At 37.6% G+C, this 22,121-nt stretch overlaps 1 protein-coding gene across 13 annotated transcripts in view; it reads right to left on the bottom strand.

Annotated features, from left to right (window-relative positions):
- Positions 1-21,229, bottom strand: part of TCERG1 (transcription elongation regulator 1) — a 57,712-nt gene extending 36,483 nt beyond the window's left edge. For 3 of the 13 annotated variants that reach the window (XR_004135916.2, XM_031449278.2, XM_031449279.2), the window contains exons 1-9: positions 21,140-21,229; positions 15,208-15,433; positions 12,815-12,967; positions 11,384-11,771; positions 10,968-11,087; positions 6,830-7,072; positions 2,536-2,598; positions 1,174-1,374; positions 350-462 (exon numbers count right to left, since the gene is read on the bottom strand). Coding sequence is in view for 12 of the 13 variants with exons in the window: in XM_031449278.2 (XP_031305138.1) it covers positions 350-462; positions 1,174-1,374; positions 2,536-2,598; positions 6,830-7,072; positions 10,968-11,087; positions 11,384-11,771; positions 12,815-12,967; positions 15,208-15,433; positions 21,140-21,198 (1,566 nt within the window). In the remaining variant the exon portion in view is untranslated. The remainder of the gene's footprint in view (positions 1-349; positions 463-1,173; positions 1,375-2,535; positions 2,599-6,829; positions 7,073-10,967; positions 11,088-11,383; positions 11,772-12,814; positions 12,968-15,207; positions 15,434-21,139) is intronic. The other 10 variants (XM_031449281.2, XM_031449282.2, XM_064484413.1 and 7 more) reach the window with 6 other exon arrangements.
- Between the last annotated feature and the right edge of the window lie 892 nt (positions 21,230-22,121).

Below are 22,121 nucleotides of genomic sequence, written 5' to 3'. Positions count from 1 at the left end.
TGACTACCACTGGTTCCTCATTGAAGAAAGGAAGCTTCCAAAAAGCAGAGCTCTTTTAGTGCTGTTTAGGGATTATTTCACACCTGGAGATAAATTATAACAAACATTCCCCAAACATAAAGTTGTACTTATAACATGTACCAGGTCTGTAAGTCAGGAGGCTGGACATCAGGTCCAAGCTCTAGTCCAAGGCCCTTTCTTTTATACTTCCAAAGGAAAAACTGAATTAGAAACTTTAAAGAATGCTAAAATTTCAGAGATCAGATGTATAGCAATTATTTAAAACTACAGCAAATGGATTTTCAGTTATAACCAATGATGGCTTCATCAAAGGGTCATGACCCTTTACCTCCTTTATCTCTTTTATTGGCTCTTCTTTAGGGTCCTCCTCCTCTGTCTCCATTGGCAAAGGTTCTTCAGAAGGTTCTTTAATTGGCTCTTTAATCTTCTCCTCTAATTTTTCTATTAAAAAGTTGAAATAATGCCATTCAATGGTTCTGATATAACTTACAGAACTTTCAGAGACTAAGCAGTTAAAATATTCTATTTTTAGTTATTGATCACAAAGATAAAATGTTTTTCATTTTAATATCATTGATTTGAATCTAATGTAATGCTCAACTTCAAGTACCTTGCTATCCCAATCAGTAAATTTGTCAGCAGAAAAGAACTACTGATTTCAGAGAGACATAAAATAAAGTCTTTCAGTCATTTCATGTATCATTTGTGGCAATCATTCATTTTGCTGAAAGGGATAAGGTTAGTCTAAAGTACTGAGGAACAGAAACAGGGGCTTACATACTATAAAAATTACGAGTCCTCTTCATCTAAGACTCCAGTGGCCTAAATTTTTTTCTTCAGAATACACAGATTCCTTCCCTATCATTGCTATGAATCTCAATAAGGACAACAATTATTCACTAGAAAATTCATGCAGTTACTGACAACACTAAAAAATATATATTAGTATGTATGTATAATTTAACTTCAGATGATAAAACGATAGGCAATCATATAAGCAGCCCTGGCTTTTTAAATGAATACATATTTTCCAAGTCAGTGGAAATAAATAATCCAACACCGTACTTAGAAAGCCCCTCAAAGAAGAATTAACTCAGAATTTCAAACAGTGTTCTATTTATGCTATGTCCCACCAAGTTATTAAAACTATACCTTTTTCCTTTAGCTCTTGGGGTTTTTCCCAGGTTGATTCTAATGTTCTATTATTATAATAATATGTCTTCCCATCTGCTGTTTTATATTCAGTCCACTCAGAAACTGCTGTTGCTCCAGCTAAGGTAGCAGGTGAAGCTGCAATAGCAACCTGGGGATGTATCATGGGTACGATAGGAGGGGCCATTCCTGGCAATACACCTAAAAAACAATGATAAAAAGTTAGATCCAAGCATCAGATTGCAATACAATGTTAAATTTTAAAATATGAACTAAATCTTTCTATTAAATATTAATAAATGAATGAGCCAGGTGAAACAAAGAAAATCATAAAATATGATTTAATTATTTAAATCTACATCCCTGGTTTAGTTCTAATGCCTAAATTCTATTAGATTCAGAAATTCAACCCAAGAAGGACCTTAAAAACAGTCAGAAATTTGGGTCACTCCTATGATGAAATCTTAACATCATAAATTATAAAAATGGTACATTTTCTGCTTACTAATAGAAATATATTTTTATAAAGAATTTCTCAAATTCTAATGAAATCAAGGGAACAACTGTATTTGCTAAGCATATTTCCTGAGGCAAAATTATTTTCTTGCTCTCACATACCTAGAGGATATGAATTCCATTTTAAAGTAAATGACTGAAAAAAATGACTGAGTTTATTATCGAATTTACTTTAATATACTAAGTAATTAAGTCTGATAGCCCTGTAAATTGTCAGTCAGTTTAATCTTTTCCTAAAGGAAACAAAAGCTTCTTGTATTTTTTAAAAGATAAGCCAAGATTAATAATTTTTACCAGGTAGCTAATATTACAGATTAGCCAATACTACATAAATAAAGTAGCCAAAAATAAGTGAATCAAAAAATTTTTTAAAAACGTCGAATCCCATACTAGAATTTAAGTTTCAGGTAGTTAACTTTGATAGCTTTAAAATGTTAATTTATACTATACACACAAATATTCACACACATATACTCACTAGCATGCAAGCATAATCACATCACTTTACACATGGAAATGATTTTTTTATATTTAACTTAAAAGCACACATCAAAAATAAAATTAAATGTTATGAATATGAGAATGAAGTTGTTTACACTTATTACAAAAATTAAGATATAAAGTGATCTGACCTTATTTGCTTTTGTGAACCAACAAGCTAATACTACAGGCAATTGGGAAAATTACGTGTTGGCCAAATATGACAACTGCATTTATACTGCTCATTAAAAAGAAAAATATAAAAAAATCCACTTACTTGGGCAAAATAAATAAAAAGATAAACAACAACATTCACTACCATGCCAACTTACAGACAAAACAAACTAAGATGGTTTTAAAAATTACCGGTCTTGGTGGTAGCGACTGTCTTTACATACGGGCAGCTGACTATTTGCATCATTGCTACACCTGTAAAATGGATAAGCAAGCATACGTTGGAAAGCTGCCATTGTATGTCGGCTACCACTGGGATTCAGGGAAATAATTTACCACTACAATTTAGAATGCTATTTCCAATGAAAAAGACCAAGAATGGAGCAAAACTTCTTTCTGTTTGACATTTTGTGGGAAGTGGTGCCAAATCCAATGATAACTGATTCTAAATTATATCATCAATTACCTTTTTATAAACCAGCTCTGACAGTATTTGAAGGAGCTTTAAAATTCAACAAAAGAAAGCCCCTTCAATATATATACATAACAAGTTCTTAAGTGGGACATTTTCCCACAGGACATCAAACCCATGCTGCTCTAGACACCAGTGAAAGGAAGATGCAGCATGACACTGACCAGACACTTTCTCTGTGTTGCTGCTCATGGGGAACTACATGCAGAAGCTGAGGCATGGAGCATAACCAAGAAGAAGTAGAAAAAGAGTAAGATAGACAAAGAGGGCTAGGAGGCAAAGGAAGAAAAGAAAGTACGAGATGGATCCAAATATTCTACTGCAAATAAGACTTCAAATAAAAGAAAGGCAAAGATGAAGAGGAGGGCAGAATTCAACTAATGACAAAATATCCACGTGTAGTGCCTGCTCCATGGAACGCCATGGGCTTGGGGCACTGTGGAGGCAGGCTATCACATTAAGAAAAATACAGCCCCTTTAACATCAGTAATGACTACATGGGCTGACTGCTTTAAAAACCTCATTATTTAAGCCAGTTAAAGAAGTAGCACTAGTATTAAAGAATGGAAATTACGTACAGTTCTTAGAAGAATGAAGACTCATCATGATTCATTACAATGGTGATAAAAAGGGAATGAAAGGAAGAGCTGGAAAACTAAGACTGATTAATTGAAAAAAATAAAAATTAAGAGTGAATTTTTAAAAAAATGTAAAGAAAAACGCAGAAGGCTAAAGGCAAAGGGTTGGGAAATTAAATTTTATTTTCTATTTGTTTCAGCTAAAATAAAACTAAACCTATTTTGGCACTGATGAAATTTTTAAATCATGAACTATTTTCCCGAGGTACATGAAAAGAAAGTTCTCCTAATTCAGAGACGAAAATGAAAATTAAACCCCTGAGTTTGTAAAGAATGTACCTATGTTCACACACACACACACAAAAATACTGCCAATTTTTGAAAAATGCCTTAATCTCTTAATTATCGTTTCAAAAAAATACTATTAAAGCTAAACTTTCCATTAACTCTGAAACTAAAACAAAAGCACTGGATCATAAAGGCATGTTGAGTAAAGGTGTATGTATAGATTTACTTTCCATGATATTTACAGATAGCAATGGAAAAATCCCTTTGGTTAAGGGAGTTACAGCATGCATTAGGATTAAGTTAGTGTAAATACTGCCATCTGCAGGACTGCTGAACCTACTAAGGCAGCACTAGAAATTCAGTTCTTAGAATGTATGAACTTTATTCTCAAAGACTGTTCTCCAAAACCATTCCCTAATATGTATTTTAACTTAAATAGAAGAAAATCAAATCTTTTCATATTTAGGCCTGCCATTGTTAAATATCATTTGTGCCAACACAGAGGTCCTGTATTTGATTGTATGGTCATACATTATAGACCATAATGAAAGGTTATGTGTGTTTCTTCTCATGCTAAAAAGACAAATTTAAGGTACTCTCTGAGGGTGATTATATGCATATTGTGAAGAGTCACAAAATAACCAAACATTTACATTTTTAACCTTCATTTCAAAAGAAGCATTTGTTCAATTTTCCTACAACTCTATCCTCAAATCATGTTCTATCAGGAAATTAGAAAATTCCACTTAGTACTACTTTGGGTAATTCTGATGTTACTGACCATAAGTTTCTTAAAATCCCAAATAAGATTTTACAGACTAAAAAGCAGAAATCCTATATAATCCTAATCTGATTTACTATCTCCAATTCCGTCTCTTATTCCTGTATTTTACCTAACTCTTCCATTCCTTTCTTTCATCTTGTTTGACTATTCCTTCTTTAATTATCCTCATCAGAACCATACATTGCTATTTCAAATGGAATTTAAGGCTCCAAGGTAAATTACATCCAAATCCCTCCTATTCACCTTACTCCCAAATTGATATAAACATTGTACATAAAGCCAAAGGTTTGGGGAGGAGAAAGACAAGTCTTTTTTTACTAAAGCAACTTAGAAGACTGGATTAAAAGGGGAAATGAGAAAATGAATGACCTTTAATATCAAAGATGTTTTACTATATAAACAAATTTTAATATTACTTTCTATAAAACATTAGCTTCATCTCCAAAGAATCTTTGGAATCTTAGACAAAATTTTATATAGTATCTAACTCAAGTTCTCTTCCAATTGACCTACAAAATGTCATTAGTGGCTGCCATTTATTAAATGCCTTTTACTGCCAAACTTCATAGGTACCTCATTTGGTCACCCAAAAAGTCACCACCATCTGTTCTCAAATTTAATGATGAGCTGAGAGCCAGAGAAGACCTTGATATCTAAAGACAGCTGTAACTGAAGGAATTATTTATTGTGACAAAATTCCACTTTCTATATGAATAAGTTTTGCTACTCTGACCCTTTCACTTACTAGTCCTATTAAGAACCTCTAAAGCAAAACCAAAGTCCTTTTAGGTGATAGCATTTCAAATACCTCAGGCATGTTACTATGCTATCTCTCAATCTTCTGTTCTCTTTACAGAAATAACTATCCCAGCTCCTTAAGATCACTCAGAATCCATGATCTGGTCTTAATACTGTCACTGACCCTTAAAGCAGACCAAGACTACAAGAGGTGATGATAAATGTTAAGCTTTTATCCATGTACCACTTAATTTCCCACATAAAGTATTTCTGAAGAAGAAAGTGTCCAGCTGCTTAGCTTAAATTTACATTAAGCCTTAGCTTAAATTTAAATTTAGTTTAGAAAAAGGGTAATCCCTACTAGAGAAAACATTTTTGGTTTTCTTCTTACTTTTAAATGATTTCAGTTTCTTAAATACCACATTTTGGACATTTAATTATCTAGCACTACAACAACGTGTAAAAGATTCTCCCTAAAACCCACTAATTCTTGAAATTTTTGATTTCTTTCTTGCTAAGGTGTAGTATCTGAAAAGCATTCTTTTCAAAGTGGTTACAAGGAAATAAACAACAAGAGCAACAGTGATAATTAAAATGTGTGCAAATCTAAGATATAGCTTTATTACAACCCTATCCTTGCACAGAAACTAGCACAACAAAGTGGCAATCATAGTGGAGGTAACTGAAATTAGGAGACAAGAGGCCTAGGTTCTATTCATCTTTGATACAAACTAGCCATATGAACTTGATCTAAGGTATCAATATTTTCAACTACAATTCTAGGAGAAGCGACCATGGATTAAGGATTAAATGTGTTTGATAACAGCAAATGCATTCAAATTAGGATGCCAAACACAATCACTGTTTAATCCTTACAGGAAGAATTCTACTCCACAATCTTTTAAATTCCTTCTCTAGCTGTAATGACTTCCCTCTAAGATAATAAAACACATGAATTCACCATAAGTACATAAGCATTTAAATGGTGCATGTTATACTTCACAATTGTTGCAAGGGAAACTTATGGTCTCTGTTTTAGATGTATTTTTTTTAAGTTAAGTGATTTCTTCCCAATACAACGTAATTATGAAGGGCACAGTATTTGGATCTGGAGTACCCAAGCTCAAATCTCAACACCATCACTTACTATGTGACCATGGGCAAGTAATTTAACTTGTCTGTGTATCTATCTCATATGATGGCTGTAAAAATTAAATGCATTATTACATATAAAGTGCTTAGAACAATGCACAATATATAAATCACTCAACTTGTGTTAGCTATTATGACTGGTAATTTTTTAACTTCATACACTCAAACTCTTAAAAATATTGCATTTAAGAACATATTTACACAAAAAGATGATCATTTGTAATTCACTGAGGCCATTATCCAAAATGAGTGTAGCTTTAAATGTGGCTCTAATTTTAAGACATGTAAACAACAACAAAAAAGGACATTTACCAAAACTGAAGAGAAAAATACTGCAGTTAGCCATGAATCTTTCAAAAACGTTTCAAACAGGTGAGATTCAAGGCAAATTTCAAATGCAACAGACACATGAGAACAAACTAACTGACAATATGAAAACATAGCTGGAAAGACTATTACAATCTATGTGTTTACCTGGAAGTGGAATTGGCATGCCAGGAAGGGGAACACGAAACGGAGGTACCATTACTGGTGGAAAAGCAGGTATTGCTGCTGCTGGCTGAGGTACTGAGTGAGGAACGGCAGGAGGTAACGTCTGGGGGTGCGGCTGCGGAACGGTTTGCACAGGTGTGGCTGTAGGAGCAGGAGTTGAAACACTAACTGTAGGCGTGGCAACTGAAACAGCAGAACTTGGGGTCTGATCTTGTGTTGTAGGTGCTGATAAAAGATAAAACAAAAATATGTATCACTCCTTCATAAACCATTTTACTATATTTATTCATCATTCACTCATTCAGTAACTAAGTAATGCAAAGGGCCCATTCCATGCACTGCAAGAAATTTTTAACAAGGTCTCTGTCTTCAAGAGGCTTGAAAGTAGTTAAATGAAACATAAAAAATAACTAAAATACAAAGTGAAATGGAATAAATGTGTAGGAGTGTATATCAAGACCCAAAGACCATTTCTTATTGTGAGAAGGTACAGAAAATTTTATACTGAGTTGATAGGCCTTGACAGATTAGGATTTCAACAAGGAAAACGACAAAGTGAAAGGAGAAAATAAGTGGTGAGAAAAGTGAGTAAAAGCAAAGAGTAGGAAACAACAAGGAATTGTTCAGAAAACAGAAGGCAAGCAGTCATCCAGTGAAAAAAAAACAAAAAACAAAACCCAACCAACAGAACCAGTGAGTTATAGCTGGAAAGGCAGGCCAGAGGCATAAAGCAGAAGGCCTTGAACAGAAGTCTAATGAGTCTGCACTTTACCGGGTAGGGAAAGGGAAGGACTTATGTAAATGTAGAAAAATGATTTAAAAGAATGAACACTAAAATGTATTAACTTATATCCGTGTACACTTTTTACTTTTTACTGTACATGCTTTGTGAGAGTTTGAAATTTTTTTTTATAATAATGCATTCACACGTTATTTGTATGACTTTGTGATGTAAAAGGAATACGGGGGAGGCAGATGAAAGCTTCTGTACGGAACAGTAATAACCACTGTTCATTTGATGAATTAACCTGGCAGATGCATAGGAAGAAAAGGAAGAACAGAGGTGGGAAAATCAATTTTGACATATCAGAATTGTCCAAGCAAGGAAGAACAGAGAGGAAAAGATATACAATAACTAATGACTGATTGCATATGAACAAATGGAGTCGAAAACAATTTGGGTTTCTCTAATTATTTCAAAATACAAAGGTAAAAAAAAGAAGAAAAAAAACCCCTCAGGTTTTCAGTGTGAGAGACCAGGAGAGTATGAAATTTAGGATAATTTGGTTCTGCTAATATATTATTTTTAATATCAAAAGTAAAACATTTCATCCCTAGCAATCACATTGAAAATCAAACTGTGACCCCCAAAATAAATAAAATTCTTATTTCTTTTTTTTAAGTTTCAGTTCTCAAATACTACAAAACCATTTTTTTGTTATTTATTCATAATCCACCTAGTTCCAAAAGAAAATTCATTTTGGTAATTCACTGGTAATAAATACTTCATCTTTACCTTGATGTAAAGAAAAAAGCCAAACTCTACCTGTATTGGACTAAGAATGAATTTAACAAATTAAATAAAACAGTGCTTTCCCAATCTTCATGCCAATTTTCTAAAGGAAAGCACACCACCCAATAATTCAACTGACAAAATTTCTCAGTATCTTTTTTTCAGCTCCTAACAATGAAAAACTCACTTAGGCTGGGAAGATGTGAGCAATTTCATACTTGTTAATGAGGGACTCACCTTGGCTAAATAGACAGCAGGGCCAAACAAGTATCTTCAGGGGCCCAGGAATGAATTGTTGGTCTAGCATAGACCTAGCCTTAGGGTACAGTATCATATTAATATAATTTTATAACAGTGTGAAAAATACAAATTACATGCAACATTTGCCCAGTCCCATACATACACCATTTAGCATTTGTAGTCTACTGCAATGGCTGAAAATATATCTAATTATTCTTACCAACTTCCCTGAGAAGCAGGATTTAATCAGCATTTTTCACATACTTGCACAGGATGACTTAACGTTCAACTGGGGTTAAAATATAAATTTGCTAATTTATAGTTGCATTTACCCACAGGTTTATACTGCACTTCATAGAATTACATTTTTTACAACCTATTATGGTAATAGTATTTAGTAATACTTGCTAAAATGATAAAAAGCACTATAGTCAGGAAAATAAAGTGAGCTATAAAAGGCATCAAATTTGAAGTGGAAAGGAACACCAAAGAATAGGGCAAAAAGCATTCGCTCAACTCATTCCTCTTGATGACACAGGATTTTCCAAATTTGATTAGTGGCTATGAGTCATGAGAGGAAAGGGATAAAGGCAATAAAAGAATAAAATGGGAAGCTGGGGGAATGGTAGTTGGGACTTTATAGTAGGTAAATTCCTACTAATTCCATTTGCTAAAATAACTGGTATAACACTGAACCTCAATATATACTACTAATCCAGCTCAGATCTTAACTAAAAAAGACAAGTGACTATCTAACAGATGGAGAAACAGTAAGACTGTAGTATGACAACATTTCATGACATTGAATCAAGTGAAAGAAAAACAGGTGTCAGGAATGCTCAGAAAGACAACATCAAAACTGATGTTTAAAGTAGTAAAAAGAACATGATTTTGCTACTCTGTTCTTAGACTAAAGCCTCCCAATCACTGAAGGGTAGTGCAAAGAATGACAAACAGGAATTCTGAATAGAATGGTTGATAATCACAAGATAGCTATGGTCCTACTGAAGACCACTCTGATACAGAAATGGAATATACAGAGGACAGTTAAAAGTTTGAGCTCTCCACCTTCCTTAAAACAAACTACTACTATTTCTCCTTCCTAAGGCAGGAAACAAAATAGAAGCAACACAAAGCCTCCATGTGGAACCACACTGCTTTTCATTAATCCCTTCTCCCAGGACCACTCTAAGTACTGCATAAAAATGGGCAGTTTTCTGCCTTGCTACACAGGTTTTACAAATCCTTGCTTATAAAAAGGCAAAGATCCTCAACCAACTAGCTAGTATCACTGTTAAACTTCCATGTCAGACTTCATCTTAGCTAGAAAATAGACTTGTAAAGCATTATTTACATCTTCTATTAAGTACATTTTCTCCTAAGCTCACTAAAAAATATCAGATAGGGCCTTTAAAAAAAAACTCTCCATATCAAATGTATCGTATTTACTTCTTCAGTTACTTCTTGTGTCAATAAAATAAAATTTGGATTTAGTTCTATGACTAAATTTCTCTCAAATACATTATTCTTAGAAGGTAAGACACACTAATGATTCTCAAGTCCTTGAAGCCAAGGGGAAATGAACACCTTTTTTTTTTCTTATTCTAATCTATTATCCAAGTAGCAAAATCATCCAAATTATAATCACCCTGTAGGAATAACTATGTATCTTCCTATCAGTATCATAATAAATAATCAAATAAATAAAATCATTATTTAAGTATTTTGGGGCTCATTCTCAGCCTATGAAGCAGCAACACACCCACACCATAAACCCCCCCCCAAAAAAACCAAAACCCAGAAGTAGCACACATATTAATGACAATCTTTTAAGCAAATTAATAGATTTTTCTTCCCTCATCCCTGAAATCTATTAATCACCTCTCATCTTTTTAGAAACGATGTACCCCTTGGGCCTCTATGACTTCATACTTGAAAATCCTCTTACCTTTCAGACTACTTCTAACACAACTCATTTCATCTGCCTGCATCCCATTTTAAGACCTATCCACCTCTAAACAAGATTACTGAAAAATTCCTGAGTTTCACTGATTTTAATACTACCCAAAAATACTACCAGAAAAATCTTCTAGTATACTGCATTTATACAGACTGCCTGGTGCCTGTCTGCCCGCCCCACATGCCTGGTTCTTAAAACTCTTCAAAACCTGGTCTCATTCCTCTTCAATCTATTAACCAATGTAAACCCTCCCACCTGATAATCTCATAAACTACACTTGTCCTCATTTCCTGGCCTGCATTTATGCTGTTCCCCCCACCTGAAACAACTCTCCTTACTTTTGAACCTACTCAAATCCTACCACGCATCCTTCGGGATCAACCTCAATACCCGTGTAGTCCACTCACTTGTCTCTCCGTTTTCGTGAATTCTTATATCTTCTATTTTCGCTGCATAATTTTGCACGCTATTCTCTAATTGTTTCACATGCATTATTCTTGCTTCCTCAATTAGAAAAACTGGAAACTCTGCAAAATAGGGGCCAAGACTTACACTTACTTTGCAAACCCCACAGCACCCAGCATTACTGTTGGCCAAGTTGAACAGCTAACTCTGCACTTCCCCAGTTTAGCTTCATGAATTCCAACAAGGCAAATAATTTCTTGTACTGATGTAAATTTCTGTTCTTTTAACCCCAAAATCTTTACTGTCAAAAATGTATTCATCAAGGATAAGAGCTGAAACACTAGGATCATTTTTGAATGCAGTTCCTACTCGTCCATTTCTCTAGCCCCTACATGGAAACAGGCTGACTAGTACTCACTTGATACTGTCTGCGAGACCGAAGAGGCAGTTGTTGTGGTAGAAGTGGTAGAGGATGGGGTGGATGATGATGTTGAAGTGGACACTGCAGGTGCTGGGCTACTGGTCGTAGGGGTGGAAGCTCCTACTGCTTGTGCTTGCACTTGCGCCTGCACCTGCGCTTGCGCCTGGGCCTGGGCCTGTGCTTGTGCCTGAGCCTGGGCCTGAGCCTGGGCCTGGGCCTGGGCCTGAGCTTGAGCTTGTGCCTGCGCCTGCGCCTGGGCCTGGGCCTGGGCCTGAACCTGTGCCTGGGCTGCAAGCATAGGTGTCAGTTCTGACTGCTGAATAACCTTAACTCCATCTGGCTTGGTCCACGCAGATTCACGTGTTCGAGCATTGTAGTAATAAACCTGCAGAGGAATCAAAATCATCAGTGTTAAAGAATCTGCCTGGTATCATTTGAAAATGATAATGCAACTATATTTCATCTTCAAGGGTATTAAAAAAACCAAGGAGAAAGTATGTAAAAATTGGCTGTTTGTTTTATTATGGAACTATGGTAATTTTTCACTCCTTTCTCCCTGTCCCCCAATTTTCTCCAATGAGCACACTATATTTTTAACACACCAAAACAAGGAAAACATTGGGTGAATTTTGTGCAGAAAGTTAATAGAGCAGGCCAGAGACTGCTATCCTTTGAAAGCCCTACTTAAAATGGCCCTTGGCTGGCCCCTGGGAACTTAGATTTCAGGAGGGTTCCCACCATTCCGTAACTGATATGAATGGCTCATTATGCCTAAACTGTTGAGGCAAACAATGCAGTTTATGCTAAATATCTGCCTTCCTTCTGGGAGTCTGGAATTTTAGTAAGTGCTAGGCAGATGGTGCCAGAGATGTGACCAGTCTCCAATGAAAACCCGCAGCCCCTTAACTCATGAGAGCTTCCCTGGCAGATAACACTTCACCCGTGTTTCCACAATTGCAGGCCACAGGGATTACACACATTCTCCGTGATTCTACTGACAGGACTCCTGAAAGCTTATGCTCGGCTTCCTCCAGACTGTACCCCAAGCACCTTTTTCTCTTTGCTGGTATGGCTTTGTTTCCTTTTGCTGCGATTAGTATTAGCTGTGAGTACAACTGCATGCTGAGTCCTGCGAGTCCTCCTAGCAAACACTAAATCTGAGAGCTGTTTTGGGGGCTTGCAGCACATATTTAAAATACAGGCTTCCAGAATCACAGGCTAACCTACGTAAGCACTCGAGGCAACTTTATGTCTGTGCAGAAGTTCAATCCAGGGAGCATTTCCTGGAGTCCTGCCCCCTCCCGGCTCACCAAAAGCTCATTCTTCAAATTGGCAAGAATACAAGTCACTGATCTCAATCTGTCAAAACTCTTGTTTTACTCTTCTATCATCAAGAAGATATCAACCTAAATATATCTCATAATTTACCTTCCCATCTGGAGTTTTATTTTCAACCCATATCTCCTCAGTAGGAGGCAGTGCTGGAGTACCAGGAGCAGTCACAGGAGGCATTCCTGGTGGAAACATCATACCGGGAGGAGGAGGCATGGTTCCCATGGGTGGAGGCATGAAAGGTGGTCTCTGTTAATTCACAAGAAGTAATGGTCACTTGTGTTTATCTTTTCCCCTTAAATTACTAAATTCTACCCAAACGTAAAGCACTGGGAGAAACTACTAGTTTTACAGTCCATTCAAAAACATTCATCTAGGTTGCATAAGCAATGTTTCTCCATATCGAAAATGATTACTAAAAAGACTGGAGAGAAATACATCAAAATATTAGCAGTAGTCATCTCTGGGTTATAGCGTCACGGGTGAATTCTGCTTTATTCTTTATACTGCCTATTCCACATGTTAGGCACTGGATTACTTTCAAAAGGAAAAAACTGAATTCTTCTATTTTTAACACCCACCACACTAATGCCTCCACAGCTCACCTGTAATAGGAACCAACCATAAGAGAAACAGTACTTTACAAATATCACAGGAATAACTAAAAAAGAAAAATCAGGTATACATAACCCTTTATTCTCTCTTTCTACAAGAAAAAATGTTAGCTAGGAAAATATTCATCATTTCCTATTTTTCAAATAATAATAATAATGTAGCTCATCAAAGACATGAACATCAGTAAGTTTAAAAGATACAGTAAAATAATTATCCACCTTTAGGGAAAATAAATGGCATATATTACAATTAAAATTAAAATCTCCTAGAGCCACTATTGATTCAATGTTATCTCTGATGATTCCTTCAATGATTGCTGACACAACCCAAGATCCTGAACCAAACAATTTAAATATAATTGCTGTCTTTCTTACTAATGCAGAAAAGAGGTCTGCCATTTTTAAAACAGATTTTGAACAGGGATTAAAAAGACTTCCTCTATAAGCTACAAGGTAACATTAAAATTCAATTATCCAAAGCATCTTAATCTGGATAATAGGATTGACACTATGCTGATAATATGAAACTGTATTTCATTTTCCTAAATGTTTTCTTTCCTACACTTCAGTTTTCCTGGATGCAGTTTAGCATCTTTCAAGCACCAGCACACAGGCCCATGTTCTATTAGCACACCCACCTAAAACATAGCTCATTCACCAGAAGCTGGAAATCACTTGGATTTAATGTAAAAACCACACAATTATCCATCAAAACCAAGAAAAAAATCATGTTAGAAACTATCCCATTACAACATCTGATATATCTCAATTAGAGATACACTAATCCATTATATTTTATAATATTCGATAAGGAGGTTTAACTCTTAAAGGCAAAAATTAGAATAAATTCACATGTAACAAGTTATACTAGTCAGTAGGTCAGAAAGTTACTTCTTTCTTTAATCTTGAAGAAAATATAAAACCATTTAACAGTTTGTTTAAGGGAGCTGGAGGAAGGTGGGGGACTATGTTACCAGGAAGGCAACACAATTCTAAGCAAAGTATTAAAATTTTGTGTTTCTTCCAAAAAACATAACCCTATCTAAACAGAATACCACTTAAATAGTATCTCTATTTTTAGTAAGTTCACTCTTGATTATCTAAGCTAAGAGAAGGCAGGTGATACCATTGTATTTATTTGGTTTCAGAATTATAAAAATTGGTTTGTTAAACTAAGACAACATATGTACATACTCAATCAAAAAGAACACAATCTCAAAAGTAGATATTTGAGAGTTGATACCTTCACAACCTCATTTCAGACAATAACTGAGTCTATATACACTAAAAAGGGATACAAACCTAAGGTGAAAATACCAGAAGTTTTTATTTAAAGAAATCCTACAATAATTCTATTTCTAAAATTGTAAGTTACCATATTTTTTTCAGTGGGGGGAGAAAAATCCAAATATTGTGCTTACAAAATGCAAGTGTTGCCACTTTCTAGACGCTATTGTAGGCATCATTTCTGGGGAGAACTGCTCAGGATATACATACACACGTATGTATTTAAACTTACTGGCAACATGCATCACTGAGAATAAATTCCTCCCATTCTATATATTAGGATTTCAAACTTCAGATAAAGAAGGATTACTATAGAAAATTCTCAGCAATGAAGGCAAGTTGGAACTCCCCTAATTCAGTGCTGATTTTATGCATATATTTTCATATCACCATCTAAATTCCCCTTCTGAATTTCCACACTAATGACTGTTACCATTGCTTCTGGAGCAACACGTTAATATGAGGATGTTCTCTTTAGTTCCCATTTTCCTTTAAACTGAAAATGAAGAATACAGATTTTTAAGGCAAAAGTCATGTATGATATTGACACTAAACCAGCAAAGAAACAGCAATCTCTACATTTTTTACCTGGAGGTGCGGAGGGCCCATAGGTGGAGGAATCCCTCCTGGAGGAGGCATCGGTGGCATATTAGGATCAAAAGGAGGACGTCCAAATGGAGGCCGAGGTGGTGGAGGAGGGCCTCGCATCATACCAAAAGGTGGAGGAGGTCGCATGAGAGGTGGTGGGCCTCGCATCACTGCATTTGGTGGGGGAGCCGGGCCTCGGAACCTCAAGGCCTGCTGTTGAGCCATCCTGGGTGGGAAAGCAATATATATATTTTTCTCTCTCAAAATAACTAAAATGTAGCCACTAATCTCTAGTTATATCAAAGTTAAAAAGCTCCTTAATAGCAAGTAGAGTTGGAAAGTCATCATTTTGTACCATCGTGGTAAAGACTGTATTGGTAAGAATAATCAATGGACACCAAATCTAGGAGGAAAGTTAGATGAGGGAGATATCTGGATGGTCTCGAAATATCTCCCCACCTGCTGCTTACAGCTGCAAACAAGGATGAAGAAAACACTATGCAATAGGGAAACTGATCTATTTCAACACCTTGATCAGGTGATCAAATTATTATTATCCAAAAAGGACAAATGACATTATGTGACTGAGAGGGACACAGTATCACCTATTCCAGGCAAGACTGTATAAACTCAATCTGATAATGAGGAACTAGTAGACAAACACAAAATGAGGAATGTACTATTAGAAAGTGGGGGAAGGGGGTGTTTTATTCAGAAAAGTCAATGTTACACATAAAAAACAAAGAAAGAGGCTACGGTAATGTTCTAGATTAAAGCAGGCCAAAGAGACATGACAACACAATACCAACTCTAGACAGGATCCAGGAAGAGGGAAGAAATGCTATAAAGAACATTTCGATTAATAGCACTGAAACATCGACTATAGATTAAAGTACTGTATTAAGCAGAACAGGTAAAATTTTAACATTAACCATACTATCTTTATTTTTGCAACTTTTTAGAAGATTGAAATTATTTCCAAATAGAAGGTTTTTCTAGCAAGGAAGGGTAGCAGCTTAACAGATTACTCTTAAGAGATCCCACTAAAGGGAAAGGCTTTCTCTACACTGCACCCTACCCCACTTTCAATCTCCAGCTACACACACTACTTAATTTTCCTCATGGCATGTAAGCAGATAAGCAATATCACATTAAGACGGTATTATCTAGCTCTTCTCATAAGCGCTTCTTAAAAAAATTAACTCTTACATAGTGCCTACCATGTGCTAGGTGGTGGTGCTCTTTTTAAGTCATTTAACCATAACACCCCTACAAGATTTTCTCAGCCTCATTTTACAGATTAAAACACACATGTGTAAAATAACTTGCCCAAGGCCACACAGCTGGTCCAGTGCTAAAGCCAGAATTCAAATGGCTCTTAAACACTACACCATGCTGTCTCTCTAAGCCCCTTTAGAGCAGTTGTCTGTCCTGTTCACCTTTATGCCCAGCGCCTAGTTATGCCTGCACATTAACAGGGCTCAATAAGTATTTGTTGAATGAACAATGAGTATCTAGGTGATACCGCACCCAAGCTACCTTATGAATAGGGTATGCAGAACCTTATAAAAAGGTTTACTGTTAACTTGCCATAGTCAGTTACTGAGTACCTATCACAGTCTCCCCAGGAGCTAATATAAATCTCTCCATTATACATGAAATTTACATTCCAGTGCTCAAGAGAGATTAACAAGTATATTCCTTATGTACGACTGATGATAATCATTCTTACACTCTCCTCATCAGGCTCTTTCAACTTTCCTACGTTTTCAACCCTGTGCTTAAGACTACTCTTTCAACCTTCTCTAAAATTTTCAATTCATAGGTCATTCTGATCAAAAAAATCCTAAAAAAGAACGAGTTTGCCTCTAGAAGAGCACTAGGATTGTAAACACATCCAAAACTACTATACCAAGCATATTTAGCCAAGCTTGTAAATGATCCCACACTTAAATGTTAGAAAGTATGAGTTAACACAGTGACTGCAAAAAGGAGTAAGGATTGGATCAAAATAACCAGTCTTTTTCAAATTATATGCACTCCCAAAAGAGCTGGCCCCTGTTACTGAAGGAATGTCTTGACTTTTAGGGCAGGAAAAAACTTAATCACCAAGGAAAGATATTCTGTTTCAGCCTTCAGTTAATAATGAACCTTTATCTTAGATTTCCCTTGAGTCTGACTCTTCCGTTTCAAAAAATCTACACTATTTCTTTCTTAACAATTTCACACTCCCTAGTTATAACCTGAAGTTAAGCATTTTAGGCTCTAGAATAAAGAAAAGCCAAACCAGGGCTCTGCCTTTTGTTATCAGGCTATTTATATGTTTTCTGAGCCTGAATATATACTCAGATGTAAATGAGCTGGGGGCAGGGGGACAGAAGTAAAACATCCCACCCTCCTCTCTGTTCAGTGACATAATCCCCATGAATCATTTAGGATACTACCTAGTACACAGTAAACTATTTAAACTATAATTAATTACTTTCATTCTCCCTCAAATCCTAGCACAGTGCTCTACCTGAAAAGGCACTTCGTTGCCAATTTGCCTAGATGGCTTTCAAAAGCCTGCCACTAAAATGGTGACAAAATTCACATAACTTCCTGTCAACAGCCTCAAGTTGCTATTTCTGATGTCAGAGGTGTATAGCACAGGTGCTGAGCTCTTTACATACACTGCTGCATCACAACGACCTTACCAGAACCTACAGTGAGGATTAAATGAGCTAATAAAGTACTTGGAACGGCACCCAGCACATAAGTGCTAAGTATTAGCTATTATTGCTGTCGCTATAACATTAGTACAGTAACAGTATTAGTAAGTGTTAAATAGTATTAGCACTAGAAGTAGTATTGTCTATTATTATTACTATATTGTTATTAGCAGCCTCTATATAACCTGGCCCTTGTTGACCTCTTTATAGACTAGTCTTGATCAACGACTTCATTACCTTGAAGCCTTTGCACTCACTGTTCCCTCTGCATGGCAAGCTTTTCCCCAGATCTTTACAGAACTCAGCCTGAGCTCAAGTGTCACCTCAAACTCCTTTCCCACACTAGTCTCTCCCAACCCCTCCCTAGGTCATTACCCGATTTAAGTTTACAATTATAAGAAATGCTATGAAGAAATCTGACTTGTGTTTACTTATGTATTATCTCTACCCACAAGTATAGTTTCCCCTTAGGATAGTGCTGCATCCTAGTGCCCAGGATGGTAGGTGTTCAATTATTGCCTCAATTACAATAAGTAAATCCTGTGTACTTCCTGTATACCAGGCACAGTTATACGGACATTTGCACTAATTCTTTCAATCCTCACAACAACCCAATGAGATTTAAGTTTGGCACCATTTTTGCAGAAGAAACCATGGCACAGAAAAAGCACTTGCTTAAGGCAGCAAGTGAGTAGTGACACCAGCATATTCTTACTCCCATTGTACAGTCGAGGAAATTTAGACTCCAAATACCTTGTCATAAGTCATAAAGCATTAATAAGCAAACAAAGGCCACAGGTAAAGGATCTATACACAACGACTCTGAAAGTAATTTTAATGGCCCACAACCAGAAATGGATGGATGGCATTTGGATTTCCAAATAAATTCTATGTACCATAGTTATTTTGCATTCCTACCACTTTAAATCTTTAGGAAAACAGATGCCTACTTGCATGAACAGAAACACACAAAATTTTTTTATAGGAACAAATGTGTTTCCCTCAAAGTACCCTATCCAGATATGCAGTCTTCCCAAGGGTGAAGACAAGACTGAAAACACTGTAATATCGTGAAGACAAGGCTGAAAATACTTTAATACAACAGGAGGAGCAAAAATTTTTAATGCTTATATACAGGAAGCAAATTATAATAAGGTAGACCATAAGTGAGAAGACCTTGGTTTTAATCCAGACCCTACCAACTCAGTGACCTTGGGTAAGTCTCCACACTTGCAAGTGCTTCCTCACTTGACGTGGTTAGTTCAGAATTTAAATCAGTCTTAATCAGCATGGAAGCTCCTTGAGGACAAAGGTTTCTGGTTTGGTTCAAGACTCTACTGCCAGCACCTAGGTCAGTGGCTATCACAACGTACACTTAATAAATGTAGGTCCAATAAGTGAACCATCTCTCAATCTCCTATATTTATTTATTTATCATATATCCACTGAACACCTTACTGCCAAGTACTAAGATAGCAACACGCTGTGAAATACATTCAGGATACAAATACAAAAACTAGGCCCCAATTTCTGCCATGATAGGCCACATAAATAACTAATTTCTCTGAAACCATGAGAAATGCTAAAATAAAGGTCTGTACAATATGCTCTGAAGGTCACTTCCAACTCAACAAGCTGAGGTACAAAATATTTGCAAAAGAACACCTAATTTAAAGCCCTATTCAAATTAGTTTTGCAACAATGCCTAGACTACTATTAATAAAGTTTAAAAGGCTACTCATTGTAAAACTGAAGAAAGATGTCTGAAAAATAAAGGAACAGTTCCCAAATAAATCCCTAAGACTAGCTAAGTAACCTTCTCTAGAGAACAGAATCAGAAATAAACCTTCCATCGCTAATACTGAACGACCCTGACAATTCACTTTCATCACTCATGGCTAAAGTGGACATACAGGGTTTAAAGGATATGAGATCTAACCCTGCAATAAGACTTTATTCCTGCCAAAGTAAGAATTTGTGTGTATGACCACTCAGAATCTAAAAGACGTGATTTTTTTTTCCCCTGAAAACTTGAATGACAATGCCCATTTTCCATCTACAATTTCATCTTGAGCTCTAGACAATACTAGAGTCCTCATAACTTCCACTGCTCCTTTTTCACTCTCAAAGGCTGACAATGGCACAACTCAGAATGGGAGCTGAACATTGGAAATGACATGTTCCCGTCCAGGGGGAAAAATATGTATCAGATATACATAAATCTCAGTACTTCGTTTGCCTGAAAACTAGTGACTAAAACATTTTAAAGACACTTCAATTTTTCCCAAATCTTAATTAAAAATCCCACAGGCAGTGAGAAACCAGGGCAAGAAAGGTCACTGCCCTCTTTGGGGCAATGGCGTGAGCAGTCGAATAGGCTCCCGAGCCTGGCTGCCTGGGTTCAAGTCACTTCCTGGAGCCACAATACCCACCAAAGTGACCGCGTTCTACTACCCCAACCTCTAACAGGCTCAGTTTCCTCACCTGTAAGTTGGGCAAGTCACATAAATGAAGATGGATGTAGACTGGGGCCTGCAAAATGCAAACAGCAACTACTCCAAACGGTGGGTGTGAGGATCGGAGGAGACAACTCATAAGTAGAGGGCTGCCTGGCCCACGGAAGCACGGAGCAAACGGCTGCCGCTATTGTTGATAATCTCAAATACGGGATAAGGAATCAAAGGGTAAGAGAAAGGAAAGCCGCACGAAGTTGAAGAAAAGCAAGAGATGGGGGGGAAAGACCGGGACAAACAGGGGACCCCAAGGACCGCGGAGCGCGTGGAGAAGGCCGGGCCAGGTGTGCCGGGCGCTGGGGACTTCCGTGCGGCGTGCAGGGCTTCGGGGGGTAAAGCTGGCCCGCGGGGGCGCGGACCCGGCGGAAGGCTGAGGTCGGCGGGCCGAGGCGGAGGCGGCCCGCGCCTGAGGCGGGGCCCCAAAGCGGCAACGCCAGGCCCAGCCCGTGGGCCGCAAGCCGCAAGGGGCGCCGGGCCCCGACAAAACCGCAGGGAGAGCCCCGAGAAGGCGCAGGAGGCCGCGGCCCAGCCCCGACCGGGCTCCCTCATTCAAGCCACCTTCCCCTTCCCCCTTCTCCAACCCCATGCGGTCCTAGCCCCTCAGCCTCCACGGCTCCTCGTCCCACCCGCCACCCCGGCTCTCCGCGCGGCAGGCCTAGCCCTGGGACGCCGGAGCGCCGAGATATAAGGAAGAGCAGCGCCTCTTACCTGAGCTCCCCCGGGTTGAACCGCTCACCGTCCCCCCCGTCCCCGCCACGCTCCGCCATTACAGAGGGCCGCGTTCATCCACCCGCCGACTGAGCGTCCTCTATTGGCCGGACGGATCGTCAATCCCGCGCAAGAGAGGCGGAGATAGCAGAGACCTGTGAAATGATTGGTCAAACTTTCCATCAATCCTCGAGATGAGGGTGGTATCTGTTTTATTATTGGTGAAAGGGCCCGCCGACTTTAAAAGCGGTATGGAGACAGCCAGTTGATTGGTCGGTCCGAGGCTTTATGGGAAACCGGACTTTAGCAACGAGAAACCGCCGGCGCCCTCTTGCGGTAAGCAAAACTAGGTCCTCCCACGTACCGCTCGGCCTGCGGTAGCCACGTGTCTGCCGGCTTCCAGGAAAGCCAACTGTGGAGCCATATTGGCTTCATACTGGCTCAGGCCGGGACCGTTTCCACTGCGTGAGCCAATCAGCAATCGACCTGGGTCTCCCTCAAACCAATCACAGAGTTGCTGTGAAAGTGAGCTGTTTCCCAGCTTTTCAGAAAATCAGGAGTCTTAAGGCACCATCCGATTATACCCATGTTATAAAATAATGTATTACTAACTACAAGAATATCTCTCAAATTGTATTAAATAATTACCTGCAGACTGATGAGTATTACAAGTTGCTGTTATTAAGAAAGTTGGGGGAGGCAAGCCTCTTCACAATGTAAAGGTTAAAGGATTTGTCCTTTAATTTCAAAATACACCTTTCTGAAATTCATATACCCTGATACCCAGAAGAAATTCTGAGTATTTATTTCACTCTTAAAGAAAAAACAAAATAAACAAACAAAACCCTGTTAGGCACTGGGGTTTCAAAGGCACTGGTGAAGATGAACTCTAACATTAAGGAGCTCAAAATATTAAACTAATAATAGGCATATTTGACCCAGACCTAACCATATAAACCAACCACTGTCCTAAGTACTTTCC

The sequence above is a fragment of the Camelus dromedarius genome, chromosome 3, assembly GCF_036321535.1.
Source record: "Camelus dromedarius isolate mCamDro1 chromosome 3, mCamDro1.pat, whole genome shotgun sequence".
NCBI lineage: Eukaryota > Metazoa > Chordata > Mammalia > Artiodactyla > Camelidae > Camelus > Camelus dromedarius.
Note: the sequence above shows the minus strand (reverse complement) of the source record. Positions and strands in the feature narration are given on the sequence as shown.